The sequence below is a fragment of the Lampetra fluviatilis genome, chromosome 63 (genome assembly GCF_964198595.1).
Source record: "Lampetra fluviatilis chromosome 63, kcLamFluv1.1, whole genome shotgun sequence".
NCBI classification, from domain to species: Eukaryota; Metazoa; Chordata; class Hyperoartia; order Petromyzontiformes; family Petromyzontidae; genus Lampetra; species Lampetra fluviatilis.
Window position 1 is genome coordinate 2959662 of NC_136337.1, and position 23289 is coordinate 2982950.

The window sequence follows — 23289 nt, forward strand, 5'->3', positions numbered from 1 at the left end:
TTTTTTTTGTATTTATAGAAAACACGAACTTTGAACAAATAAGAGAGTGAAAACCTCCCAGGGCAACGTATCGTTTTAAACACCGGTAGAAAAATAAATGAACTCTTAAGAGACGCAGCGTCGTTTTGTCATCTGCGCAAATAGCGGCAAAAACCACTCGCTCCGACAGAGCCCCTCTGTATCGCCGCAATTGACTCGTCTCTCCAGCGGCATTGTTTTACTCATCACACCAGGTTCCCATCTTGAGGCTCAGTCGACCTAGGGGAGGCCCAGGACCGCTTCAGATACGTCACTGGTGTTGGTGACCACGAGCGGCAATCGAACTCGGGTCGCCGGGTACGTTGCTCAGCGTGCTAACCGCTGCACCATCGCTTCTTCCCGTGACCACACGTTGTTCACGTACGGTGCGTCACTCCGCCGCCTTGCCCGGTTCGTCATCTGTGCAATCGTCAATTATACCGAAGGATGTTTTTTTCCGCCTTCTCTTGTGGCCAAGGCAGCAACGTATTTGGGGCGAATGCATCGCGCAAATCCATTCTATGCAACATATAGGGGTTCATCTTCTTGGTTCTTTCGGTAAAGTCACGTAGAAGGGAAGTAATAAAATAATAAAAATAAAGCAATAATTCTCATGTTTCGGCTACAACGGCTGCTTGCGTTGTAGCCGAAACGTCGTGAGAATTATTTTATGTTTTATTTTTATTATTTTATTACTTCCCTTCTACGTGACTTTACCGAAAGAACCAAGAAGATGAATCCCTGCAGTCACGAAAGCTTTACATCGAAATGTAGGGGTTCATTCACTCAACACCACCCCCCCCTCCACCCCGTAGATTGAATCTATAGACATTGACTGAGCCCATCGCTGAACTTGCTGTTGTCTATCCAGCCCACGGCTCCCGCTGGCTCACGCCTCGGTTTCCCGACATGCACCGCTTGGGAGCAGTCCTGAGGCTCGGTCCTTGCTTTGCCTTCTCGAGGTGCGGACAGCTTGTGAGCGCGCGGGGCGATGGGTCGCGAGTATTCTCGGGGCGATAACTCCGCCGCACCGCTTGCTCGGGGTCTCATTGGTACCATCACTTGGCGTGGATTTACGTGCAACACATCCAGCGACAATCGTAGTGTTAATCACAAGTGATTCATAATTGGTATTTTTTTTTTTGGGGGGGGGGGGGTCAGATTACGAGATTGATTGAAAAAAAAGTTATTCATTACACGAAGTCGCGCGACAAAAATGTCTGGCAAGCAGCCGATGAGGCTTGGCAGCAACTGGCGGCGAAACGTCCGGAGCAAATTTGCGAAACGCCACGCGGATTTGCCCTGCGGCGTGCCGCAGCGATAATGTAACGGCGCATTTTGACTCTCGCGTATATTTTGGCCGTGTCGGGCGGAGGTCGGTAGGTCGTCACACGTTGACAATGTTACCCCCCCCCCACACCAAAAAACCACGTAAAAAAAATCAATTATGAATCCATATAACATCGTGAGCAAGAGCTCTCACGTGTAAAGTTTTTGTCACGGTGTTTACATCAACGACAAAACACCAACAAAGTGCAACAGAATGAAAAAGTAACGTGTTCGACAAACCCGCCCTCCGAGCGCCCTCTCCTGGCTGGACCGGCCGATTCGATGGGACGAAACATTTCCATCCGGATCAGAACGCTCGTCATGAGAGCGCTTACATTTTTTGTTTAAACTTGTAGGTTCTCGGGGTCAAAGTCACCGAATCCTACGCAGTACAGTAGCATCAACAGTACCTCTACAAAGCAATTCGCCCAGTTGTTAAAGATCTATATGACATAGCGAAAGCAGCGGTGGCTTTAAACGGGCTTGCTTTTTTCGTTCAGTCCAAGATAACCGAAGGTGCAGCAGCTTGCAGCAAACGCATCTTGACCCTGATGACTCGAGGGAGGGGGGAAATGTACAATTTCTAAACGGCGATGCCTATCGAAGCCAGGCTTGCTCGGGCAGGCAGGCCAATGTTGGCGGCTTTGTGGAACGGCTGCAAACTCACACAATAAATAAATATTTTCAGAAATCCACTTCCGGATGAAGGCCTCCTCCTCTTTGTCCGCCACTTCGTGAGAAATTAAATTAACACCTTAAATTTAATTAACTAAACGCCCATAACCAAAATATTTACAACATTGGTATCACTGCAGTTTAATTCGAATGTGCATCTACGGTGAAGTGGCGGTGAAAGGCCGGGCTTCACAGATTCATAACAGGACCCCATCGCAGCCTCACCATCACCGTGATGGCGTGTCTGCCACACCGTAGGGCTGCCACCATCCTGTCATCGCCAAGATCACAGCGACAGCACCACCACCACGATTAACAGCATCATCATCGCCGCCGCCGTCATCATCATCATGGTGACATCCGCTTGTGAGCCCCGCTCGCTCAATCTCCTGCCGGCCTTCGCTCTCCGCTTGCTCCTCGTACTTGCCACCACCATCGCCACCACCGTAAGCGCGGCCGCCACCACTACCACCACTCCCCGCACGTGCCCAGCTCCCTAGCTGTACCGCGCTGCTGTAGACACCGACAAGTTTTAGCAGAACACTGAGATGACGAAGGGCGGGCGGGGGGGTTTACCGAGCCCCCTCCATCCCCCTCTCACTACACATCCAGCATGAGGTCCGAGAGCAAGTTCAGGTCATTCACCGCTGGGTATTGTTGCAGCACCCGCTGCACCTTCTCCTCTTCGCCGGGGAAGATGTCCAGGAGCTGCCTGCGTAGATCCTGCAGGTCGTTTGTAGGCCGCGGCCGTCCGCAGTCGTTCATGGAGTGAAAGCCCGGGACGCCTGCGACGGTGGCGGCTGCCGCCGACGGTAAGCGGAGCGGAAATGTTTTCGCCTGGTACGCGGCCGGGTTGTGGTGCATCAATCTGTGTGACGAGGCAAACGTAGGGTACACGCTCGTCAGCCTGTGTAGACAAACATTCCCCACCCGCCCGCCTCGTATAGCCGATACAGAATTTTGCAGCTGTTCGCGAGCACCGAATGAAAGCTGGCACGGCACACGAAGGGATGGGTGGCCAGCACCATGCCCGGCCGGCTTTTTCTCCCCAGTGGAGATGTTTACACGTCGCACCACACACTCATCGAGTTGGCCACGAGTGGGAATCGAACTCGGGGCCGCCGGGTTCGTAGCGCGGAGCGAAAACCGCCACGGCACCCGCTGCCCCCTCTACTGTGCGTGGACCGGGGGCCACTTCAAGGATCCTCCGAGGTACCTCCGTGGCATCCGCTTCTGCGGGGCCGTTCTCTAACGTGAAGCGTCTTCCTACACGGGGCCACCGAGAGCATGACTGGGGAGCGGGCGGGGGATTACATGTAGCGGGAAATAACAAATTAAACAAAACGGTGACCCACGCGGGTCAGAGTGCTCACACCACAACTAGAGCTGAGACGCGTCTCACCACCCCAACCCCCCGGCGAGGACCGTGGGGACGAGACGGCGCTAGTTACCGCGTGGACTTGGGCTTGGTGAGGAACTGGTCGAGGCGGGGGCCGTGCCGGCCCAGCGGGTCGTCCGGAACCATGAAGACGTCTCCCACGAAAGTGTACGGCAAGATCCTGCAGTCACGGGGAGGTAAACGCAGACGCACGCGGCCGTTATAACACCACCGTTACTTGACACCCTTGTAACAAAACCGCTACCATCTCCACGACCGAAAGAACCAAGAAGGGTTTACTGTACTACCGCTGTTGTCTCTCGCTTGTTTCGCGCGTTACTTCGTCCAGCCGCTGGACAGATGTCATTACTGATGAGTTAATTATTTAGTCTGTGCCCTAATTCAATGGGCGTACACACTGTGTGCTGCAGATAAGAATATTAGAAACGATTGTTTTAAAAACAAGGTAAGCCTAAAAAATATTACGAGCGAAAAGTTCGACTATTTTTTTACTATGATCATATCGGACGACGCAGCTTTGAAAGGATGCCGTTCATTTTCATCGATAAAATATTCAATCTTCTGAACACTGATGATATTACCCGAATGTTTACATTGCTCTAAGGATGTATCTTGCCATCTTGGAAACGAATTGTGAAGGGCAGCATTCTTTGTTTGAAGCTAAAGCTGATTAAAAAAACTGGCTCTGATCAACCGAGGGAGAACTACGCCGCTTTGTCTTGCCTTCCACTGCTCTATATTGAGAAATGAGATTGTGCGAAGAACACCATTTGAAACCATTATTTGCTAATTGTGCAATTAAAAAAATCTCGAAAAGTTAATCTCCGGCGTTAATTTCTCTCACCTTATGAAAAGAAACCTCTGCTGCCTCGTTGCATACACAGTTTCAATCCTTGCTATATATTATTATGTTTTTCAAGAAGAATATCTTGGCTACATTTTTTTATCATACTAAAAATGTGTCAACTTTTTTTTTTCGTAGGCCCTTTAGTTTTTGTAGGCCCTAACCACAGTGCCTACCGTGTCTATTGGATAATACGGCCCCCTGCACACAGAGAAGACGCCCGAGTGAGAATGGAACCCAGGAGGTTGTGTTACCACCGCGCCCCGAGCCTGACGCGTGTTTGCGTGCACGTCAACGCGCGTGGCCACAACTCACCGCGTCTTAACGATCTCCCTCCAGGAGATCAATTCCGTTGTAAACTCCCGGAAGTTGTCGTTGGTCACGATGATCCCGTCCGTGTTGTCCGCCAGGTGCAGCATGAAGCTACAAAGGCAAAGAGACACACACACACACACGTATGTTGAACTTCTTTCGCACCGTACATAGCCAACCGTGCTAATCGGAGGTGCATATATGTGTAGTGAAATAACGCTGGCTGCTGATGGGAAAGTGGTACTGGCAGCAGGGGGTAGTACACACATCAGCAGAGGGAGTATATAAGGAAAAGCCCATGAAGGGGTCTATCTTGAAGCCCCGGGAACCTACAAGTAGGTTTCAGAAAAAGGGCGTGGTGTGGGTGGAGCGACGCCACGCCGGGAGGATAAAAGGGGGCCCGGGGCGAGAGCTCGGGGCTGTTGCTGAAAGTGGATCCCCTCGCTGTGTCGCTGTTCGTCACCTTCGTCACCGCCAGAGGTCGCAAACGGGTTTTGATTCCTTACCTGTACCCGGCCGCACCAGGGTCGCAAACGGGTACCCGTACCCGACCGGGTACAGGTACCCGGGTATCGGGTACCCGGTTGCGACCTCTGGTCACCACCGTCTCGACCATCTTAGACGCCGCTAGTTAAACAGCCTGCCAACTGTACTAGCTAGGTACTGCCGTCAAAAGAGTGCGACTAGCGTGTAAGCACGTAGGGAGGGTGTGTGGAGTTCCCTGACGTGCAGAATACAAGAAGGTACCTTAAGAACCCGGTCTCGGAGTGAGTCGCTACATATGTACGAGTCTACGTGGGGATATAAACAAAACAAAGATACTCCCCTTTAACACGTAGGCTTTCGCGACCAATACTATTCATAATCAACGTTTTTGGGTTAGATCGCGTTATTTATAAATGTGTCGTAACCCTCCAACACCCGACACGGCCAATCCGCAAAAAAGTGTCACGTTGACAAAAGACAAATTAGTTCACTGCTTTAGCCCACCGGTGTACTCAAAAATTGTAAATGTTGTGGTTTCACGCTTCAACACACCGGTGGGCTAAAGCAGTGAACTATTTGTCTTTTGTCAACGTGACACTTTTTTGCTGATTGGCCGTGTCGGGTGGTGGAGGGTTACGACACATTTATAAATAACGCGATCTAACCCAACAACGTTGATTATGAATACTCCTCTTTATAACCTTAAGAGACTGTTGGGGAAAATGCTATTGGCGAGCAGCACCTATGAAGGCCGGCACACGGCACACGAGGGGCTGGGTGGCCAGCACCACGCCCGACCGCCTTCGTCTCCACAGTGGCGATATTTTACACACCGCACCAGGTACTCATTTGAGCACGAGTCGACCTAGGGGAGGTCCGGGACCGTTTCAGATAATTGGCCGTGAGCGGGAATCGAACTCGGGCCGCTGGGGTTTCGTAGCGCTCATGCGGTGTTGAGCGGCGGTGGCGCGCCGGGACTCGGAGGCAGCCGGCGTAGGGGCGCCGCCCGTGCTCTCTCACCGGTCGTCGTGCGTGGTGATCCGACGGCCCTCGAACATGCGGCACGGCGTGAATGACAGCAGCCCCAGCTCCTCCAGCTTCGTCAGCAGGTGCTGCTCTGTGTCGGAGAGGGCACGGGGGGGGGGGGGGAGCGAGCAATGTGAGGACGCGCGCCCAGCGGATGTACCCACGGCACGATTACGTCGTGTACACGACCCACAATGCACCACACACGCCCGTCTTATACGCTACCCACAGTACGCCATGCGCGCCTGTCGTACACATTACCCACAATGCACCACACACCTGTCGTATACACGACCCACAATGCACCACACACGCCCGTCTTATACGCTACCCACAGTACGCCATGCGCGCCTGTCGTACACATTACCCACAATGCACCACACACCTGTCGTATACACGACCCACAATGCACCACACACGCCCGTCTTATACGCTACCCACAGTACGCCATGCGCGTCTGTCGTACACATTACCCACAATGCACCACACACCTGTCGTATACACTACCCACAATGCACTACACGCCCGTGGTATACACTACCTATGATGCACCACACGCCCGTGGTATACACTACTCACAATGCACCAAACGTGGGTACCTTTGATGGATGGGTCCCGGCACGTGCGGTACTGCGGCACAAAGACGGTGATGTTGCGGTGTCCGCGTTTCCAGAAGTACTCGACGCACAGTGCCATGCCCCGGCACGAGAAATAACGATTTAGGCCGTGCCTGCAACACACACACGGGCACAAACACACAGATTTAACAACGTGCAGGGCGTGTACAAAAGCTCTCAGCCTTATGCAGACCACCGACTCCAAGGAACTGAATGTGTGGCCACGTTGTCCTTTACAACCACCAACTCAAGGAGTTGAAATGTGACCATCGCAACAGGCGGCAGGTGAGACACACGCCTACGCAAAATATTTCCCCCCATATAGCCTTTTAACAGACATTTGGGCCAAGTGTGGTTATAGAAAGCACCGAATGAAGGTCAACAGAGGGTGGGTGGCTGGCATCACACCCCACCACCCGCCTCCCCCAGTGCTGGTTAAAAACACAACGCGCTACGTACTCATTTAAGGCCGAGTCGACCTAGGGGAAGCAACAGGACAGGTTAAGATGTTCTCTATTGCTGTTGGCCGCGAGCGGGGATCGAAACTCGGGTCGCCGGGTTTGTGCCGAAACAATTTTCCACCGCTCCCCCCCCCATACACACAAAGTCCAGGTTACAGACAAATGCCACAGATCGGGGAGGGACGGTGACAAGGTCACGCCCGACGCCTTCGCCACCACCTACACCAAAAGTTATTTCGGCGTCGGACCGGAGGAATTCCCCCTGCAAAACAAAAACTACCTTAAAGAAAAAGTTCAGTCTTCAGTGGGCACTGAATCACACGCAGACTGCTCCCGTCTCTCCTGCAGGAAGTAGCTGGGCCGGGGGGTGGGGGGGGAGGTGGCATGGCTCGCTTTAACGACGCAAAACAGCCGCCAGCCTCACTCAAGCACGGAGGCTTCGGGTCTTCGACCGCGAGTCGTGAAACCTGGCAGGGCGGTGGCGGCGGCGAGGGCGGAACGTACGCGCGTTTGCGTGGCAACGCGATGCGAGACAACCACACGCGCGGCGAGTTCGGACGGATTCTCACTGGATGAACAACCCCCCCGCCCCCAATCTCGCCCATCTCACACACTCCACCACACCCCATCATCCCTCCCCCACCACCAGCGGCCAACGGGGACTTTCCAGCCACGCCACCGAGCGACGTGCAAAACACGCACGGCCCCCTCCACCCCCTGACTACACAGCCCCCCCAGGGGATGTTTTTAGTTCCTCTATTTTTTCTTCATTCGATTTGACTGATCGGGGAGGGGGGGAGTGAGGCGCAGTGGTTTTTTTGTGTGCCTCCGCACGCCAGGGCCAGATTGGTGGCGACGGTGTCGCGTCGTCCCTTTGGCCAGAGAGTTTTACACCTCTGGTAACAGCGCGAGTGGCGTCAATGTTTGTTGTGGTGTCCGCACGGCCCAGGCGTCGGAGTGTGCAGAGCGCTACGGGGCATCAGTCGAGACGTAATCCGCCCCGGCCAGACCTACATGGGAGAGTTCACGAATTAACACCCGAGTTGAGTTTTTGCACTATTTTCGTTTTTGATTCCAGATTTTCCCTTTGCATCACTGCTGTGCTTTGTTTTGTTTTGCTTTTCGTCGCTTTAGTGACCGCCACAGGTCACTCTTGCAAATCAGATGAATCCCTGATCTCCTTTGAGTCCTCGCCTGGTCAAACAAGATCAACCTGAAACTAGAACACGCAGGGACCCGCTGAGATCCTGAGAATTCAAAATGAGCCGCTGGTGATTAAACCGGGTTCTCAGCATCGAGGGTTGATGGTCTCAACCCTGTCGCCAACGACTCGCACAGAGACCCACAGACTCGCATAGAGATCACAGACTCGCACAGAGACCCACAGACTCGCAGAGACCCACAGACTCGCACAGAGACCCCATTTAAAGCATAGTGAGTTGATGGTGTCAACCTGGGCATCAACGACTGCAATAAACACTTAAAGTTACATTTTATTCCTCACTTAATTTGGAAAAATCCAGCTATGAGAATTTGTTTTATATAAGATCAGTTTGACTGCTATATGAGGAATGTTTCTCTGTAGCAGTGCATGGGAAAGTGCGCAACCTCTGAGTGTGTAGATAAAAATAATAGTCATTCGAGGCGAGCTCCCAAGTAATTCTGCAATACTCTTTTGGTTCTTTCGGTAAAGTCACGTAGGTATAAAATAAAATAAACCACGACGTTTCGATCGCAACACAAGCGGTCGTCCTCAGGCGGAAAACATATAATCGAGCAGTGGAACTGCTGAACCAGCAGTATGGATTCCTGCAGTCACGAAAGCTTCAAATCAAGATTAATTCTGCAATATAACTTTCCACGGCCCGTTCTCTTAGCACAGGCCGAATGCACTGCTCTCCACCTGCAAGAGTTCAGGCAGAACACAAAACACTTGATCTCATGGAATGACGCCGATGGAACGAATGGAACTATTATTATTGCTTCGCTTGTTCACCTAGGAAAGCCTCGCCGAGTCTCAAGACTCTTTTAGGAGGGTCCTGCCAAGTTTTCGTAGTCGGTGGGGGGGGGTGTTGCCTCTCTGGGATGTTTGAGTGAATGGCATTGACACTGTGTTTTTTTTTTGTCGCCATCGGAGCAGGAAACTGGATAAGCCGGAGGAAATCCATGCAGAACAGAAGAACGCTGCAAACTTAACACGCGTAAAGGCGCCCGAGTTGAAAATTTTACTGAATTTTGCTGTCAAACCACACGAGTGTTGCCACTGCTGCCACCCTGCAGCCCCAATGAAGTTGTTTTGTTCATGACCAACCCGCCCACACAGCGACTTGCTCAGACTATTCGTAAATAAAGGGTTTTTTTGGGGTTAGATCACGTAAATATAAATGTGTCGTTAACCGATCACCGACCCGGCACAACCAATTTGTAAGGTTGGTCACGTAAACGCGCCAATTAGTTACTACTTCGGCACACCGGTGTGTTGGAGAGTAAACCCGCAACATTTCCAATTTGAATACGCGACGTTTCGCTGGTAGCTTACAACCAGCTCCATCGGCCAAATTTGCCAGAATTGTGAAGAAGTCTTCCTGCTTCCGGTCTTAAACAGAGCAAAATGACGTCCTCACTACTGGTGGTGAAAGCCTACGTGGTGATTAAACCGACTTTCCCAGACGTCAAACACGACGCTCCTCCAAACCCGCAAACAGCGAGCGACAGAACAGAGACACTCGGTCGCCCTCCATTCGCGTCGAGGCCTGCTGAGGCCGTCCAAAGCCTGGCAGGCACTGGGAATGCGCCACCCCATTGACAGGGACGCCTGGCGACTTCCTCTCGAAAGGCCTCCGTTGTATTTTGCGCGAGATCTAACGACACGTAGATCGTGCGCATTCGCACGTTGTATCGCGAGACGTAGCTAGCCCGGTGTGCGCTGTGAAGAACGGGGCCGCACTGTCCCGAAACATCGCCAATTATATTTACCTTTCGAGGCTACAGCGTTGTTGACGAAGGTGTCGCGTTCTTTGTGAGTGTGCTTTGTGTACCACTGCCAATACAGCTGCAGCAACACCAAAGCATATTTTTTGTTCATTATATGTTTGCAAGATCACACATTTAGATTTCCCACAACGCATCTTGTGACCCAGCTAATGGCCACATTCCTTTCTTAGGAAACACACAAGGCTCGCGATCTTTAAACGGAAGAATCTTATAATTGGCGACATTCTTAGGCAACGGCCCTCCTTCACAGCATACTCGGGAGGCGAGAGAGGTAGAGTCATTGCGGTAGTTTTTGTTCAGTTGTTAACTCTTGATTTGAAGTTTTCGTGACTGCAGAAATCCATACTCTTTGGTTCTTTCGGTGAAGTCAGGTAGGTAGAAAAATAAATAATAAACCACGACGTTTCGATCGCAACACAAGCAATCGTCATCAGGTAGAAAGATACAGCAGTTCTACTTCTACTGCTGCATCTTTCTACCTGACGATTGTTAGTGTTGCGATCGAAACGTCGTGGTTTATTATTTTACTTAAGATACAGCAGTTCTACTTCTACTGCTGTATCTTTCTACCTGATGACGATTGCTTGTGTTGCGATCGAAACGCCGTGGTTTATCATTTACTTTTCTACCTACGTGACTTTACCGAAAGAACCATAGAGTATAGTTGTCAACTGTGCTTTTGTGCCCCACTGCCAACGCAGCAGCGTCACCACCAAATAACGTGTTCAGTTTAGAATCGAGACAGGCGTGCCTAGTCACGTGTGAGGCTGGCTGACACGTAAGCACCGTACGTAGCCAAGGGTTGCCGCGGGATACGGGGCGAGTACAAACGCACGCGCGCGCTCGCGCGCTCCAACCCCATCGCGAAGTGAAGCCTCTCCACAAACCGTACCTTGAAACGCTCCCCCACCAACCCAAGGTGCTCTGCTAATCGGGAACGGGGGGGGAGGGGGGAAATTCTCCCCATCCCTTGCCCCCCCCAGCCCCAAAAAACACAACTAAAGATTCTGGCGAATTGCTCGATGATGCTGGATGCAATTACCAGCGAAACGTCGTACTCAAATTGTAAATGTTGTGGTTTCACGCTTCAACACACCGGTGGGCTAAAGCAGTGAACTATTTGTCTTTTGTCGACGTGACACTTTTTTTTTACTGATTGGCCGTGTCGAGTGGTGGAGGGTTACGACACATTTATAAATAACGCGATCTAAACCCAAAAACGTTCATTATGAACTAAAGATACTAAGGACAAAGCACACGGGAAGATCACGTACGAGTGCGTTTGGTGTTAAGGAAGCGCAAGCCGTGCATTCGCGTGCTTCTGCCGCGTAAAAAAAAAACGCCACCTCCGCGCAATAACCGCGGATTTCTCGCCTACCGCACGGCTTTTCAAACCGCTGCCCCTAATCGCGCAGTCACTGCGGCTTGCGTTTGACTCTGCACACGGAAGCACTCGTCTCTGCAATTGGGTGTAAAGGGCAAGGGTAAAGTTTTTTGGGAAATTCCAGTCTAAATTTACCGCGTGGGCGTGCCCCAGCGCCACTGCAAGTTCCCCCCGTAAAACCTCGCCAATTGTTTGCATTCACAAAGGCCTGGTGAATGGAACCCACTGGGGGGGGTTGACTGGAGTGAGCCCTACAACCCACCACAAGCCCAGTGGCCCACCCAGCTTCACACTCTTTGGCGGCGACACAGTTACGTGTAGGAGCGCGTATCGTCATCGCAAGCGGCCTTTGTAGTAATGGCTTGGCTCTTAGTAATGGCTTGCCTCGTATTCATGGATTGCCTCTCAGCAGAGTTGATGGGATCGCGTAGATTTGTGAAAACCCGCCGGGCCGCGAGGTGGCCCAAAACGTGGTGGGTGCGACAATGTGAAGTCGTGAATCTGCGGAGATTTCAGCGTCGTTCGCTCACGTGCTTGGGTTTTCTTCGGGTCCCTTCAGTGTCCTCCCATGTTAAGCTGAACACCCCGTTGAAGGGATTGGCCAAACATCCTCATGCAGGTGCCCTCGTGAATACCAGTCTCGAGACTCGGGAGTGGATTTCCTGACTAAATAGTATTAATACGACCATCATTTGTATTAGGTGCTCATTCGGGACTGCACCAACTAAGAAGTGGGCCCATGATTGGTTTTCTTTTGGGTCCGATTGTGGAGGCATGATGTAAATTTTCACCAATCGTCTTCTTTCGTATGGCTGATGCAAGATGCAGAACAACGACTACAAATTCACACGAGTGGCCAAGCCAGACAACCACGTCAGGAGCAGCACAGTGTAATCACTGTGATGTCTTCTTTGTATTTGTGGACCGGACATTGCGTCGATATACGTTGTACAGTCTGTACTGGATGACCACTAGCCGCAACACTACTGGAGAGTTTTACATTTTACGTTTGTGCATCAGGATTCCGCATCTGCCACGGTTTGTGCAGTGGATGCGATTTTCACCGATAGCCCTCCACGACCCGACAGAGCCAATCAAATCAAGTTGCCACGCGGGCAAACGTGAAAACTTGCATTTGGTTTCATCTTCTTGGTTCTTTCGGTAAAGTCACGTAGAAGTGACTTTACCGAAAGAACCAAGAAGATGAATCCCTGCAGTCACGAAAGCTTCAAATCGAAATTTGATTTAGTTTGTTAGGAATGTTGAAAAGTTAAGCAAAATTTTATCATTTAGTTCCAACACGATTCGCTGGAGATTACAACCAGCATTATGGGGTGTCAACTAAAGCTCGGCTCTGCTTCGACAATGTTGATTTCAGGCCGAGTCAACCTAGCAGAGAGACACACCGGGTACCAAGGCCTAGTTCAAGCGTCGGAGGTTATGACAGGAGAGCGGAGAACTTGGAGGAAACCCATGCAGAGCAGGGAGAGGGAACACACAAACTGGACACGGAGAGGACACCTGAGTCGGGAATCGAACCCAGGGTTCTCTTGCTGCGAGGCATGAGCGTCACCGGCACACCACCACCCTGCCGCCCGATCGTAGTTGCGCAGGAAGTGCTTTGCGTTTGTGCGCGTAGTCTTTGTCAAAGATACAGCAAATCTAGCTGTGATGGTCCCACCTGCTGACGGAGACTTGTGTTGCCTCCGAAACGTCGTGATTTTTATTATTTTATTAATTTTAATTTCATTTTTTACCTACGTGACTTTACCGAAAAAACTAAAAGTATTTGTCAAAGCTCTCCGTGTCTTTGTTTCCTCCTCCCCCTCCTCCATGTCTTTTTCTCATCCCACAATTTGCCACGCTTCCAAGGTATGCGGGCGGACCCTTTGACAGCCAGTCAAGCGTAACACGAACGGTGTTCGTACAAGAATCGAACAAAAGGTAACAACTGGCGGCACAGACAGCGGCGGCAAGCGGCGTCAATAACCGTCACCTTGGCCCCAGTGGTGACCCCGCCTGCGTGACCTCGGCTGGGAAATTTTCTCAAGGCCTCGCCGGGAAAAACGTGACGCAGCCGAGGCTCTCCAGCGAGCCCTTAGTCACACACGACGGACGTGAGCGAGCTCCTGCGATCATGAGCCCCGTTGACGCGTCCGTGACGTCTCCCGGTAGGATTGGTAAGTACCCGTGCGGCTTTGTCTTGCCGTGGATTAGCGGCGCGCAATTTTTCAATGACGACTTTCGGCAAATTGACCCTGCGGGCGAGTGACTCACCTGCGCGAACACACAACGTCTGCACGTGGTGACGGAACAGACGGCACTTCCTCGCTGCCCACGAGCCAAGGCTCCGTTTGATAATTACGACAACAACAAAAAACCGTGGTAAAATTTTGTGCGCAACTGTTGTGCAAGTTAGGGAAGTGACTTCTATTTCTGTCAGTCGGATTTTCCCCATCTACGTTGTGCTGCGAGTCCACTCACTATTTAGAAAATGCTGCTCGTGACAAAGATAAATATGCATTTAAGTGTGATGGTGGTGATGACAATACCGATTCTTGATGATGTCACAGTCTGTGACGTGTATGTGTATATACGTGAATGTTGAACTTTTTTCGTACCGTACCTAGCCAATCGTGCTTATCAGAGGTGGGGGGCGAGAGGTCAAGGACAAGAGCGTGTAAACAAACCCGAGCTCGATGCGAGTGTTAGATCTGCATCAGCAAAGTCACAGAACTCGCCTGACGACAATCGCTCAGAAAGGCTGCCCCCCTTTGACGACGCCCCCCCGCCACCGCCCACTAAACCGAAGGCGCGAGATCGCACTCACGCCATGGCGACGTTGCTCCCGTCCACGATGACGTGACGCACGGATTCCTTGCCGGGCTCGCTCGGCAGGTACAGCTTGTATGGCTTAGACAGCCCAAGCAGGTAGAGCTCTGTCGGCTGCAGGTTGCTGCTGGAGCCGGTGGTGGTGGTGGTGTCAGCGGCGGCGGCCGCCACTCGGCTGGTACTGTGAAGTCGTTAGGAACATCGATGAGAAACGGAACTGCCAGCGGACTCGGTCGGTGTGACAGCACAAACCCCCCACCGGCGATTCAAGCGATCGCCACGATCCGAGAGCCGCGGTTGGTTTCGAAATGAAACGCTTTTCTGCCTCTTTTTTTTTACCGTCTGGTTTGCACCGGAGTTTTTGCCCGTCTCAGTTCTAGTTTAGTTACCTCCCCCCACCCCCCCCCCCCCGCGGCATAAATCTGATATTATCCCATCCTTCATACAACAATCAGTGGAAAATGTTAATATCCAATTCTGGCGCGCGTCACTTGACGGGTGCATCGCGAGGGCACCAGCTGACATTCAATCGACTCGTCGCAACTCGCCCCACAAGCAAACGCCGTCCAAACATCGAGTCGTGAAACTGCAAATTGCGTGTTGGGGGGGGGGGCTAAGGCTTAACCACTGCTCAGATTCACGGCCACGCCGGCCCCCACCTACCCACCTGGCAACGGCGGTGCACTCCTGGCGGGGGCCCGGCTGCTCCACGTGCCACTTTGTCGCCTCCTTCCGTGCCGCGCCGTCGGCAGGCCCGCGGACGTGCAGGACGTCGTTCGCGTCGTCCGAGATGACGATGCAGTCCTTTTTGCCGGGGCGTCTGCTCGTTGCCGGTGGAGGCGCGCCCGTCCCGTCCGTCTCCAGGTCGTCCGCCTCGGCGCTGGGAAAACGGGCGCGCTGCGATGAAGACGACGACGACGACACGCCGCCCCGGGGGAGCCGCGCGGCGCCATTCACGGGGCCGCCGCGCGCCACTCCCTCTCCGCCGTGGGAACGCAAGAGGCTCGCCTCCGGGCCCGGCTTCTTCCACGTCGCCTGCGCTTCGGCTCTGTCGGCGTTTGAGCAAACGCCCCGAGAGAAGACGCGTGCCAACGCCTCCGTGGGACCGCCCTGGCGCTCGCCTTGCTGCTCTCGGTGCGCGCTCTCGGCGCCCGGCTCCGCCGCCGTCGCCGCAGGTGCCGCTCGCTTGCCCATGCGGTGCAACTCCTTGAGGACGCTGCGCGGGTCGGTGCCCACAGCTCGGCACACGTCGCCCACCTCGTCGCGCGTGTATCCCAGGCTCATGGCCGCCTCCATGACCCAATGCGTCGCGTACGAGCCCTCCTGCGGATCCTCAGAGCCGGACTCCTCGTCGCCGCCGACCTGCTCGCCCGCCGTGACCAAGGTGGCCTTCTCCTGGAGGCGATCGAGGATTTCCGAGGCCTCGGTTTGCTGCCCCATCTCCAACACGACGCTCCGCACCAACTCCGGATCGTAACCCATGGTGCTGAAGAAATTCACGAGGTACTTGAGCTCCCTCTCCGGCTCCGGCGTCGCTTGCGCAGCGGCGGTCGCTTGCGCGCGGCCCTCCTCCTTGCCGAGCCCGCGGGACGACGACACGTTGGCGGGCGAGTGTTTCTTCATCTGGCCGGAGACCGTCGACTCGCTGTCCGAGGTTTTCCGTTTAACCGACGGGTTTTTCACTCTCTTCAAGGGCTTGCCTGCACATTCCTCCGCCTCCTCCGTCTCGGGTGTCTCCGCCTCGGCCTTGCCAAGCGCGCTGGTGAAGCTGGAACTCAGCTCGGTCACGGGGCTGTCATTCTCCTCCCTCGAGAGGTCCTCCCTGCCCTTACCATACGTCCTCTGTCCCTCGGTCGGCATCCTTACCCGGATTCTATTTCCGCCGCCGCCGCCGCCGCCAACACCGGGCGCTTCCGGCGCCTCCGTCCCTCTGGCCGACAGCACGAAGGACCCACGTGTCCGATCGGGCGGCCCTCGCGAGAAAGTGGCGTGGGCTCCCGCCGCGTCGAGCAGCTCAAGGAGGTCCCGCTTGATGCTCACGGGCAACAGCAGCAACTCGGTGCCGTATTTGCCGCCGTTCTCCTCCACCAGGCGGTTGAAGCGGCGCTTGGCTAGCGAGTCGGCCTCCCCCGGCGCGGCGGTGGCGGCGGCGGTGGCGCCCCGCCCCTCCGCGTCCGTCTCCCGGCAGCAGTCGCAGAAGTGCTGCACGCGCGTCTGCGCCAGCAGCACGGCCTCGGTGCCTCCCCGGATGGTCAGGCGGCCCACGCCGGTGACGCTCACGTCGGCGCGGCTGTCCCACGCGAGGGCGCGCAGGAACCGGCCGGCGAGGCCCTCGTACACGCACTGCAGGCCCGGCGGGAAGCGCTGCTCCACCTGCAGGCCCTCGCCGCACAGCCCCACCACGAACTCCTGCGGGGGTGGCAGAGCCGACGTCAAGCGCACGGCACACACGGGAGACGACGCACACGAAGCAGACCACGCGCACGACGCGCACAATCCACACGGTACACATGGTACGCAACACACACGGCATGTGCAGCAAGCATGACACGCACAGTACACACGGTTCAGAGAGCACACGGCACGCACGGCACCCACAGTGCGCTGCACACAGAGTTTGCGGGCATGCAAGTGGTGAGCACAACACACAAGGCAGAGTGCAACAACGGTGACAATGAGCCTGTGAGATGATGGGCTTAGTTGTAGAACTAAGAGCTGGGCGCTAACTACTCTGCCACCGCTCCTCCACACTTGAGGGGGGGGGGGTGGAAAAGGTAGTTCCTGGGTAAATAATTCAAGATCGGCATTTAGCACGGATGGCAAAAAAAGAAAAAAAATCACCCAAAATTCAGAATACGCCTGCAGCGTGTACCGCCACACGCAATGCACACACCGCAGTAGCAGCAGCCGCAGCTACACGCGTGGTGGCGGCGGCGGCGGCGGGGGTTTTGGTTTCTGCTCCACGCCGCCAGAAAACAGTGGCACCCGTCGTGAATGAACCCAACGCCTTTCCCACAACACGACCACGCCGTCTCGCACCGCTCACCCCCCTTTTATGGTCATTTTCCACATTTGTAAAACTGACGCACGGCCGACCAGCCAGCCGGCCGCAGCCCCCGCACAGGGGAAAAGTCCCAGTTGCTTTGTAGTTAACCACAGAAACCCAACTCGCTTTAAATACCAAATTGTGAATTAAAATTAGCAAGCCGGCCGGGCCGTATGAATGAACCCTTGTACCGACGCGTAGGCCTGCCTCTCTCCAATCGAACCGAATGTCCGAGCGTTTTTGATGTTGTTGTAAGACACAGACTCTCGACGGAGAAACTCCAGGCGTTCTCACGGTAAAACATTACTTCAGCCACTTGTCACTCTACTGCTGGACTAAGGGACACCCAAAGCCATGTCAGATCGTGGGGGTCGTTTGAGCGTACTTCACCCACACACATCACTGGCTCCTGCCGACGTTTGTGCCATCATCGCTGGCGATCGAAACCCAACTCAGAGTGTGTGCTCACTTAACCACCTTGCGCCCACCCATTCTTGCCGTGCGGGTAGGCCTCGGCAAGGTAAGGTAAAAGTGTAAAAACAACAAGCCTACCTTTACCCTACCTTTTACCTTACCACAATACAATCACTCTACCCTACCTTTTACCCTTTAGCAGGTAAGGTAAAAGGTAAAATGCAACGAGCCTACCTTTTACCCTTACCCCTTGGCACGTCGACACCTTTACCCTTTACCTTTACCCTTTTACCCGGTAAAAAGGGTACAATTACCTTACCTTGCCGAGGCCTACGCGCGGGGTAAAATGATTTGGCGAAAAATGATTTGGCGGAAGCCAGTGGTCACCTTGGCGCGCTGCACGTTCTCCAGAGACTTTCCCGTGAGCTTGATCCAGGAGAAATTGTCGCCCGGCGTGGTCACGAGGGTCATGCACACGAAGAAGATCTGCTGTAGATTGCGCGCTACGTTGTTGACCAGAGCCTCCCTACTGGCAGGCACCGTGAACTCCTCCATGTAGTCGCCATCGCTGCCTCCGTTGCTGCCACCACCGCCATGCTGCACCGCAGTTTGCATCCTAAGAAAGGACAGGAGAGCGTCCGTCCTCTTTGTAACGTGAAACACGGGGCCAGGCTCCACGAATGTGGGCAAACCTCAGACACCATATCAACAACAGCTACAACAACAACCGGCATTAGCCGTTAGGTGGCGGTGACGTTACCACGGCGCTTGCGCCTGGCTAGGTACACTTTGATTTATGCGTGAAAGAGTAAAAAGGATCGCTAGTAGATGGTCACGGGACAGACCCAGCAGGTGCCACGTGGATTGGTTGACTGACTTGAAATGAGACGGAAATAAGTCAGTGGGATTGAGAAAGTTCACTAAATTGAAGGTGCACCATATTCACCATCTCGACGTGGAAGAGAGAAAAGGTCACACAGTTCGGCCGGGCATGTCCCAACCAACACCGCGGCATTTCTAGGAGAATGTCTCCTTTATCAAGAAAGGTGGATAGATTACACTGGTCACACTTTTTCTGGCACAAGGTATTCCAACGGTTATAAGGTAATTTTGGGGTGCCGATTCCAAATCTGGCATCAGTTTTTGTCTATCACATCAGGTTTTTGAGATATCAAATATTGCATTTTCAATAAAAACTGCAGAAGAAAAATATTAAATAAATGTGGATATCTACATAAATGATATTATAAACACACTATCCTAAAAATACAGCACCATATTTTAACACTAAAGCAGTCACTGACTCGCAACAACTTGCAATCATAAGTGACAGAGTTAATTTCGGGTAAAATCAATGAAAATGGGGTTTTCCGATATCATGAAAATGAGATGTGATAGAGCAAATCTGAGATCAGATTTGGAATCAGCACCCTGAAATTAATCAACGATTTTTGGGTTTAGATCGCGTTATTTATAAATGTGTCGTAACCCTCCACCACCCGACACGGCCAATCAGTAAAAAAGTGTCACGTTGACAAAGAGTACGACGTTTCGCTGGTAATTGCATCCAGCATCATCGGGCAATTCGCCATGCAATTACCAGCGAAACGTCGTACTCAAATTGTAAATGTTGTGGTTTCACGCTTCAACACACCGGTGGGCTAAAGCAGTGAACTATTTGTCTTTTGTCAACGTGACACTTTTTTACTGATTGGCCGTGTCGGGTGGTGGAGGGTTACGACACATTTATAAATAACGCGATCTAAACCCAAAAATCGTTGATTATGAACAATATTGGTCGCGAAAGCCTATGTGTTAAACTGACCCTGAAATTAGTCTAGAACAGCTGCAAAAGTCCAGGCCAGAAAAAAACCATTTTTTTTGTTGACCAGTGTTATGTTTAAAAAAAAAAATCTGGATTGTAGTCCTAATTAAATGGCATGCTAGGGTCCAAGCCACTTGATGATTATAACCAGCGATCACCCACACGTCTTTAAAGTGCCCTGAATTATACATCTGAATCTTGAGATCTGCCACGTGGTACATACTGTACAACACAATGTACACGATCATGCACTGTACACGCTGCTGCTGCTGCTAACACGAGGCTCCCAACACAGTACAGATGAACAACATCTTCAACACAATACAAAAACACAATCACCGGTATATAACGTATTAATATAACGCAACTCAACGTTAGCACAACACCGTACAACAACAACAACTCTGCCGCATTATACATAACACAGGCATACACATCACAATACACTCGCAACTGAATAAAAATTAACCCGTAAAAACAAAGTTTTTCACTATAAATCCTTTATATGCGTGGCGGCTAGAGTCCTCTCGTCCTCTGGCTTGAGATGGCTGCCACCTATGGGTCAGATGATTGCATTGCACCATTAAGCAATTGGTAATTAAATATAATATTTTTGTCCTAAAAAGTGTACAATTTTGGAAACATTAATTGTCACGCACAACGAGTCTGTGTGGAAAATGTCAGCTCGATTGTATCACTGGAAGTGTGTTAAAAAACGACCGAAAGATTTGCACGGTCGTAAGCAAGCAAGCGAACTTAATATAAAGGATTTAAAAACACCACAAATCCATACCCTTTATCAGTGGCCTAGATTATTACAGACCAATTCAGACCGTATTGGTCACCACGTGTCCCTTACACATCTCAACGTTCATCCTACAAAATGTCATCACGAGGGAGAAACACAAAATAACTTTTTTTATTTTACACGCTTTTATTTAACTCACTCTTTTTCGATTTAAAGCTTTCGTGACTGCAGGGATTCATCTTCTTGGTTCTTTCGGTAAAGTCACGTGGAATGGAAATAATAAAATAATAAAAATAAAACATAATAAAATAATTATGTTGTTGTCGTATCTTCAAATCTTGTAACTCAATTTTAACCCACTTCCCAATGTGGTATCAACTACAAACTTGGTATACTTATGCCATAAGGATGACAATACCATTCTAATCATAAAAAATTAAAATAACATTTTAAACGATCTTTTTACACGCTTTCTATGAACTCTATCTCGATGTTTAGATAAAACGTGGAAGTTACCTTGAGGCCTGTGTAACTAGGTTAACACACTGACTCTATCTCGCTGTTTAGATATAACAGATTACCTTGAGGTGTGTGTAACTAAGTTAACACACTAACTCTATCTCGCTGTTTAGATATAACAAGTTACCTTGAGGCCTGTGTAACTAGGTTAACACACTAACTCTATCTCGATGTTTAGATAAAACAGGTTACCTTGAGGCCTGTGTGTAACTAGGTTAACACACTAACTCTATCTCGCTGTTTAGATATAACAGATTACCTTGAGATCTGTGTAACTAGGTTAACACACTAACTCTATCTCGCTGTTTAGATAAAACAGGTTACCTTGAGGCCTGTGTTACTAAGTTAACACACTAACTCTATCTCGCTGTTTAGATATAACAGGTTACCTTGAGGCCTGTGTAACTAGGTTAACACACTAACTCTATCTCGATGTTTAGATAAAACAGGTTACCTTGAGGCCTGTGTGTAACTAGGTTAACACACACACTCTATCTCGATGTTTAGATATAACTTGGAGGTTACCTTGAGGCGTGTGTAACTAAGTTAACACACTAACTCTATCTCGCTGTTTAGATATAACTTGGAGGTTACCTTGAGGCGTGTGTAACTAAGTTAACACACTAACTCTATCTCGCTGTTTAGATATACCAGGTTACCTTGAGATCTGTGTAACTAGGTTATCACACTAACTCTATCTCGCTGTTTAGATATAACTTGGAGGTTACCTTGAGATCTGTGTAACTAGGTTATCACACTAACTCTATCTCGCTGTTTAGATATAACTTGGAGGTTACCTTGAGATCTGTGTAACTAGGTTAACACACTAACTCTATCTCGCTGTTTAGATATACCAGGTTACCTTGAGGCCTGTGTAACTAGGTTAACACACTAACTCTATCTCGATGTTTAGATATAACAGATTACCTTGAGGTGTGTGTAACTAAGTTAACACACTAACTCTATCTCGCTGTTTAGATATACCAGGTTACCTTGAGGCCTGTGTAACTAGGTTAACACACTAACTCTATCTCGCTGTTTAGATTTAACAGGTTACCTTGATATCTGTGTGTAACTAAGTTAACACACTAACTCTATCTCGCTGTTTAGATTTAACTTGGAGGTTACCTTGAGATCTGTGTAACTAAGTTAACACACTAACTCTATCTCGCTGTTTAGATTTAACTTGGAGTTTACCTTGAGATCTGTGTAACTAAGTTAACACACTAACTCTATCTCGCTGTTTAGATTTAACAGGTTACCTTGAAGCCTGTGTAACTAAGTTAACACACTAACTCTATCTCGCTGTTTAGATATAACTTGGAGGTTACTTTGAGGCCTGTGTAACTAAGTTAACACACTAACTCTATCTCGATGTTTAGATAAAACAGGTTACCTTGAGGTGTGTGTGTAACTAAGTTAACACACTAACTCTATCTCGCTGTTTAGATATAACTTGGAGGTTACCTTGAGATCTGTGTGTAACTAAGTTAACACACTAACTCTATCTCGCTGTTTAGATATAACTTGGAGGTTACCTTGAGATCTGTGTGTAACTAGGTTAACACACTAACTCTATCTCGCTGTTTAGATATAACAGGTTACCTTGAGGTGTGTGTAACTAAGTTAACACACTAACTCTATCTCGCTGTTTAGATATAGCTTGGAGGTTACCTTGAGGCCTGTGTGTAACTAAGTTAACACACTACCTCTATCTCGCTGTTTAGATATAAGTAGGTTACCTTGAGGCCTGTTAACACGTTATCCCAATCCCGTGAAGGTTTAACCCGATCGCGGTATAACTCAACACGTTACCACCACAGTAGTAAGTGGTTAACAATGATGTGTAACCCGTAGTGAGTATAGCAGGTTACCAGGTTACCAGTGTAGGGGTAACAACAACAACACTGAGGATGATGATACAGTGGGCACTCACCCGCCATCTCTGTTGGCCATGGCGCAATGGAGGTGACGATTTCGCGATGATGTGGACGATGATGTTGGTGGTGATGATGATGGTGGTGGTGATGATGATGGTGGTGGTGATGTTGGTGGTGGTGAGGACGATAATGGTGTTGGTGATGATGATGGTGTTGATGGTGTTGGTGATGATGGTGGTGCTGGTGGTGATGGTGGTGTTGGTGGTGGGGATGTTGGTGGTGGTGATGTTGGTGATGATGGTGATGTTGGTGATGGTGATGTTGGTGGTGGTGATGGTGGTGAGGACGATAATGGTGTTGGTGATGATGGTGGTGCTGGTGGTGATGGTGGTGTTGGTGGTGATGATGTTGGTGGTGGTGGTGGTGATGTTGGTGATGATGGTGATGTTGGTGGTGGTGATGGTGGTGGGGGATGTGTGA

General features: G+C 51.0%; 1 protein-coding gene across 2 annotated transcripts; it reads right to left on the reverse strand.

Annotated features, from left to right (window-relative positions):
* Window positions 1-11: 11 nt before the first annotated feature.
* Window positions 12-23289, reverse strand: N4BP1 (NEDD4 binding protein 1). Of its 2 annotated transcripts, none has more exons than XM_078882099.1 (9): window positions 22866-23289; window positions 18225-18453; window positions 15045-16783; window positions 14376-14558; window positions 6689-6819; window positions 6084-6180; window positions 4581-4688; window positions 3474-3581; window positions 12-2890 (listed from the first exon to the last, which is right to left on the reverse strand). In XM_078882099.1, exons 1-9 carry the CDS (start codon window positions 22883-22885, stop codon window positions 2623-2625), a joined length of 2883 nt encoding a protein of 960 aa, XP_078738225.1. In that variant the 5' UTR covers window positions 22886-23289; the 3' UTR covers window positions 12-2622. The 2 variants fall into 2 exon arrangements, with proteins under 2 accessions (XP_078738225.1, XP_078738224.1); XM_078882098.1 differs by having other exon boundaries at window positions 15045-16786; window positions 22866-23288.

Coding starts and splice junctions, on each gene's coding strand:
- N4BP1 (XM_078882098.1), bottom strand. CDS start 22,885: ATGGCCAACAGAGATGGCGG. Junction 16,787..18,224: donor AGAACGTGCAGCGCGCCAAG/GTGACCACTGGC, acceptor CCACCCCCGCAG/GAGTTCGTGGTGGGGCTGTG. Junction 3,582..4,580: donor AGGGAGATCGTTAAGACGCG/GTGAGTTGTGGC, acceptor CCGTGACTGCAG/GATCTTGCCGTACACTTTCG.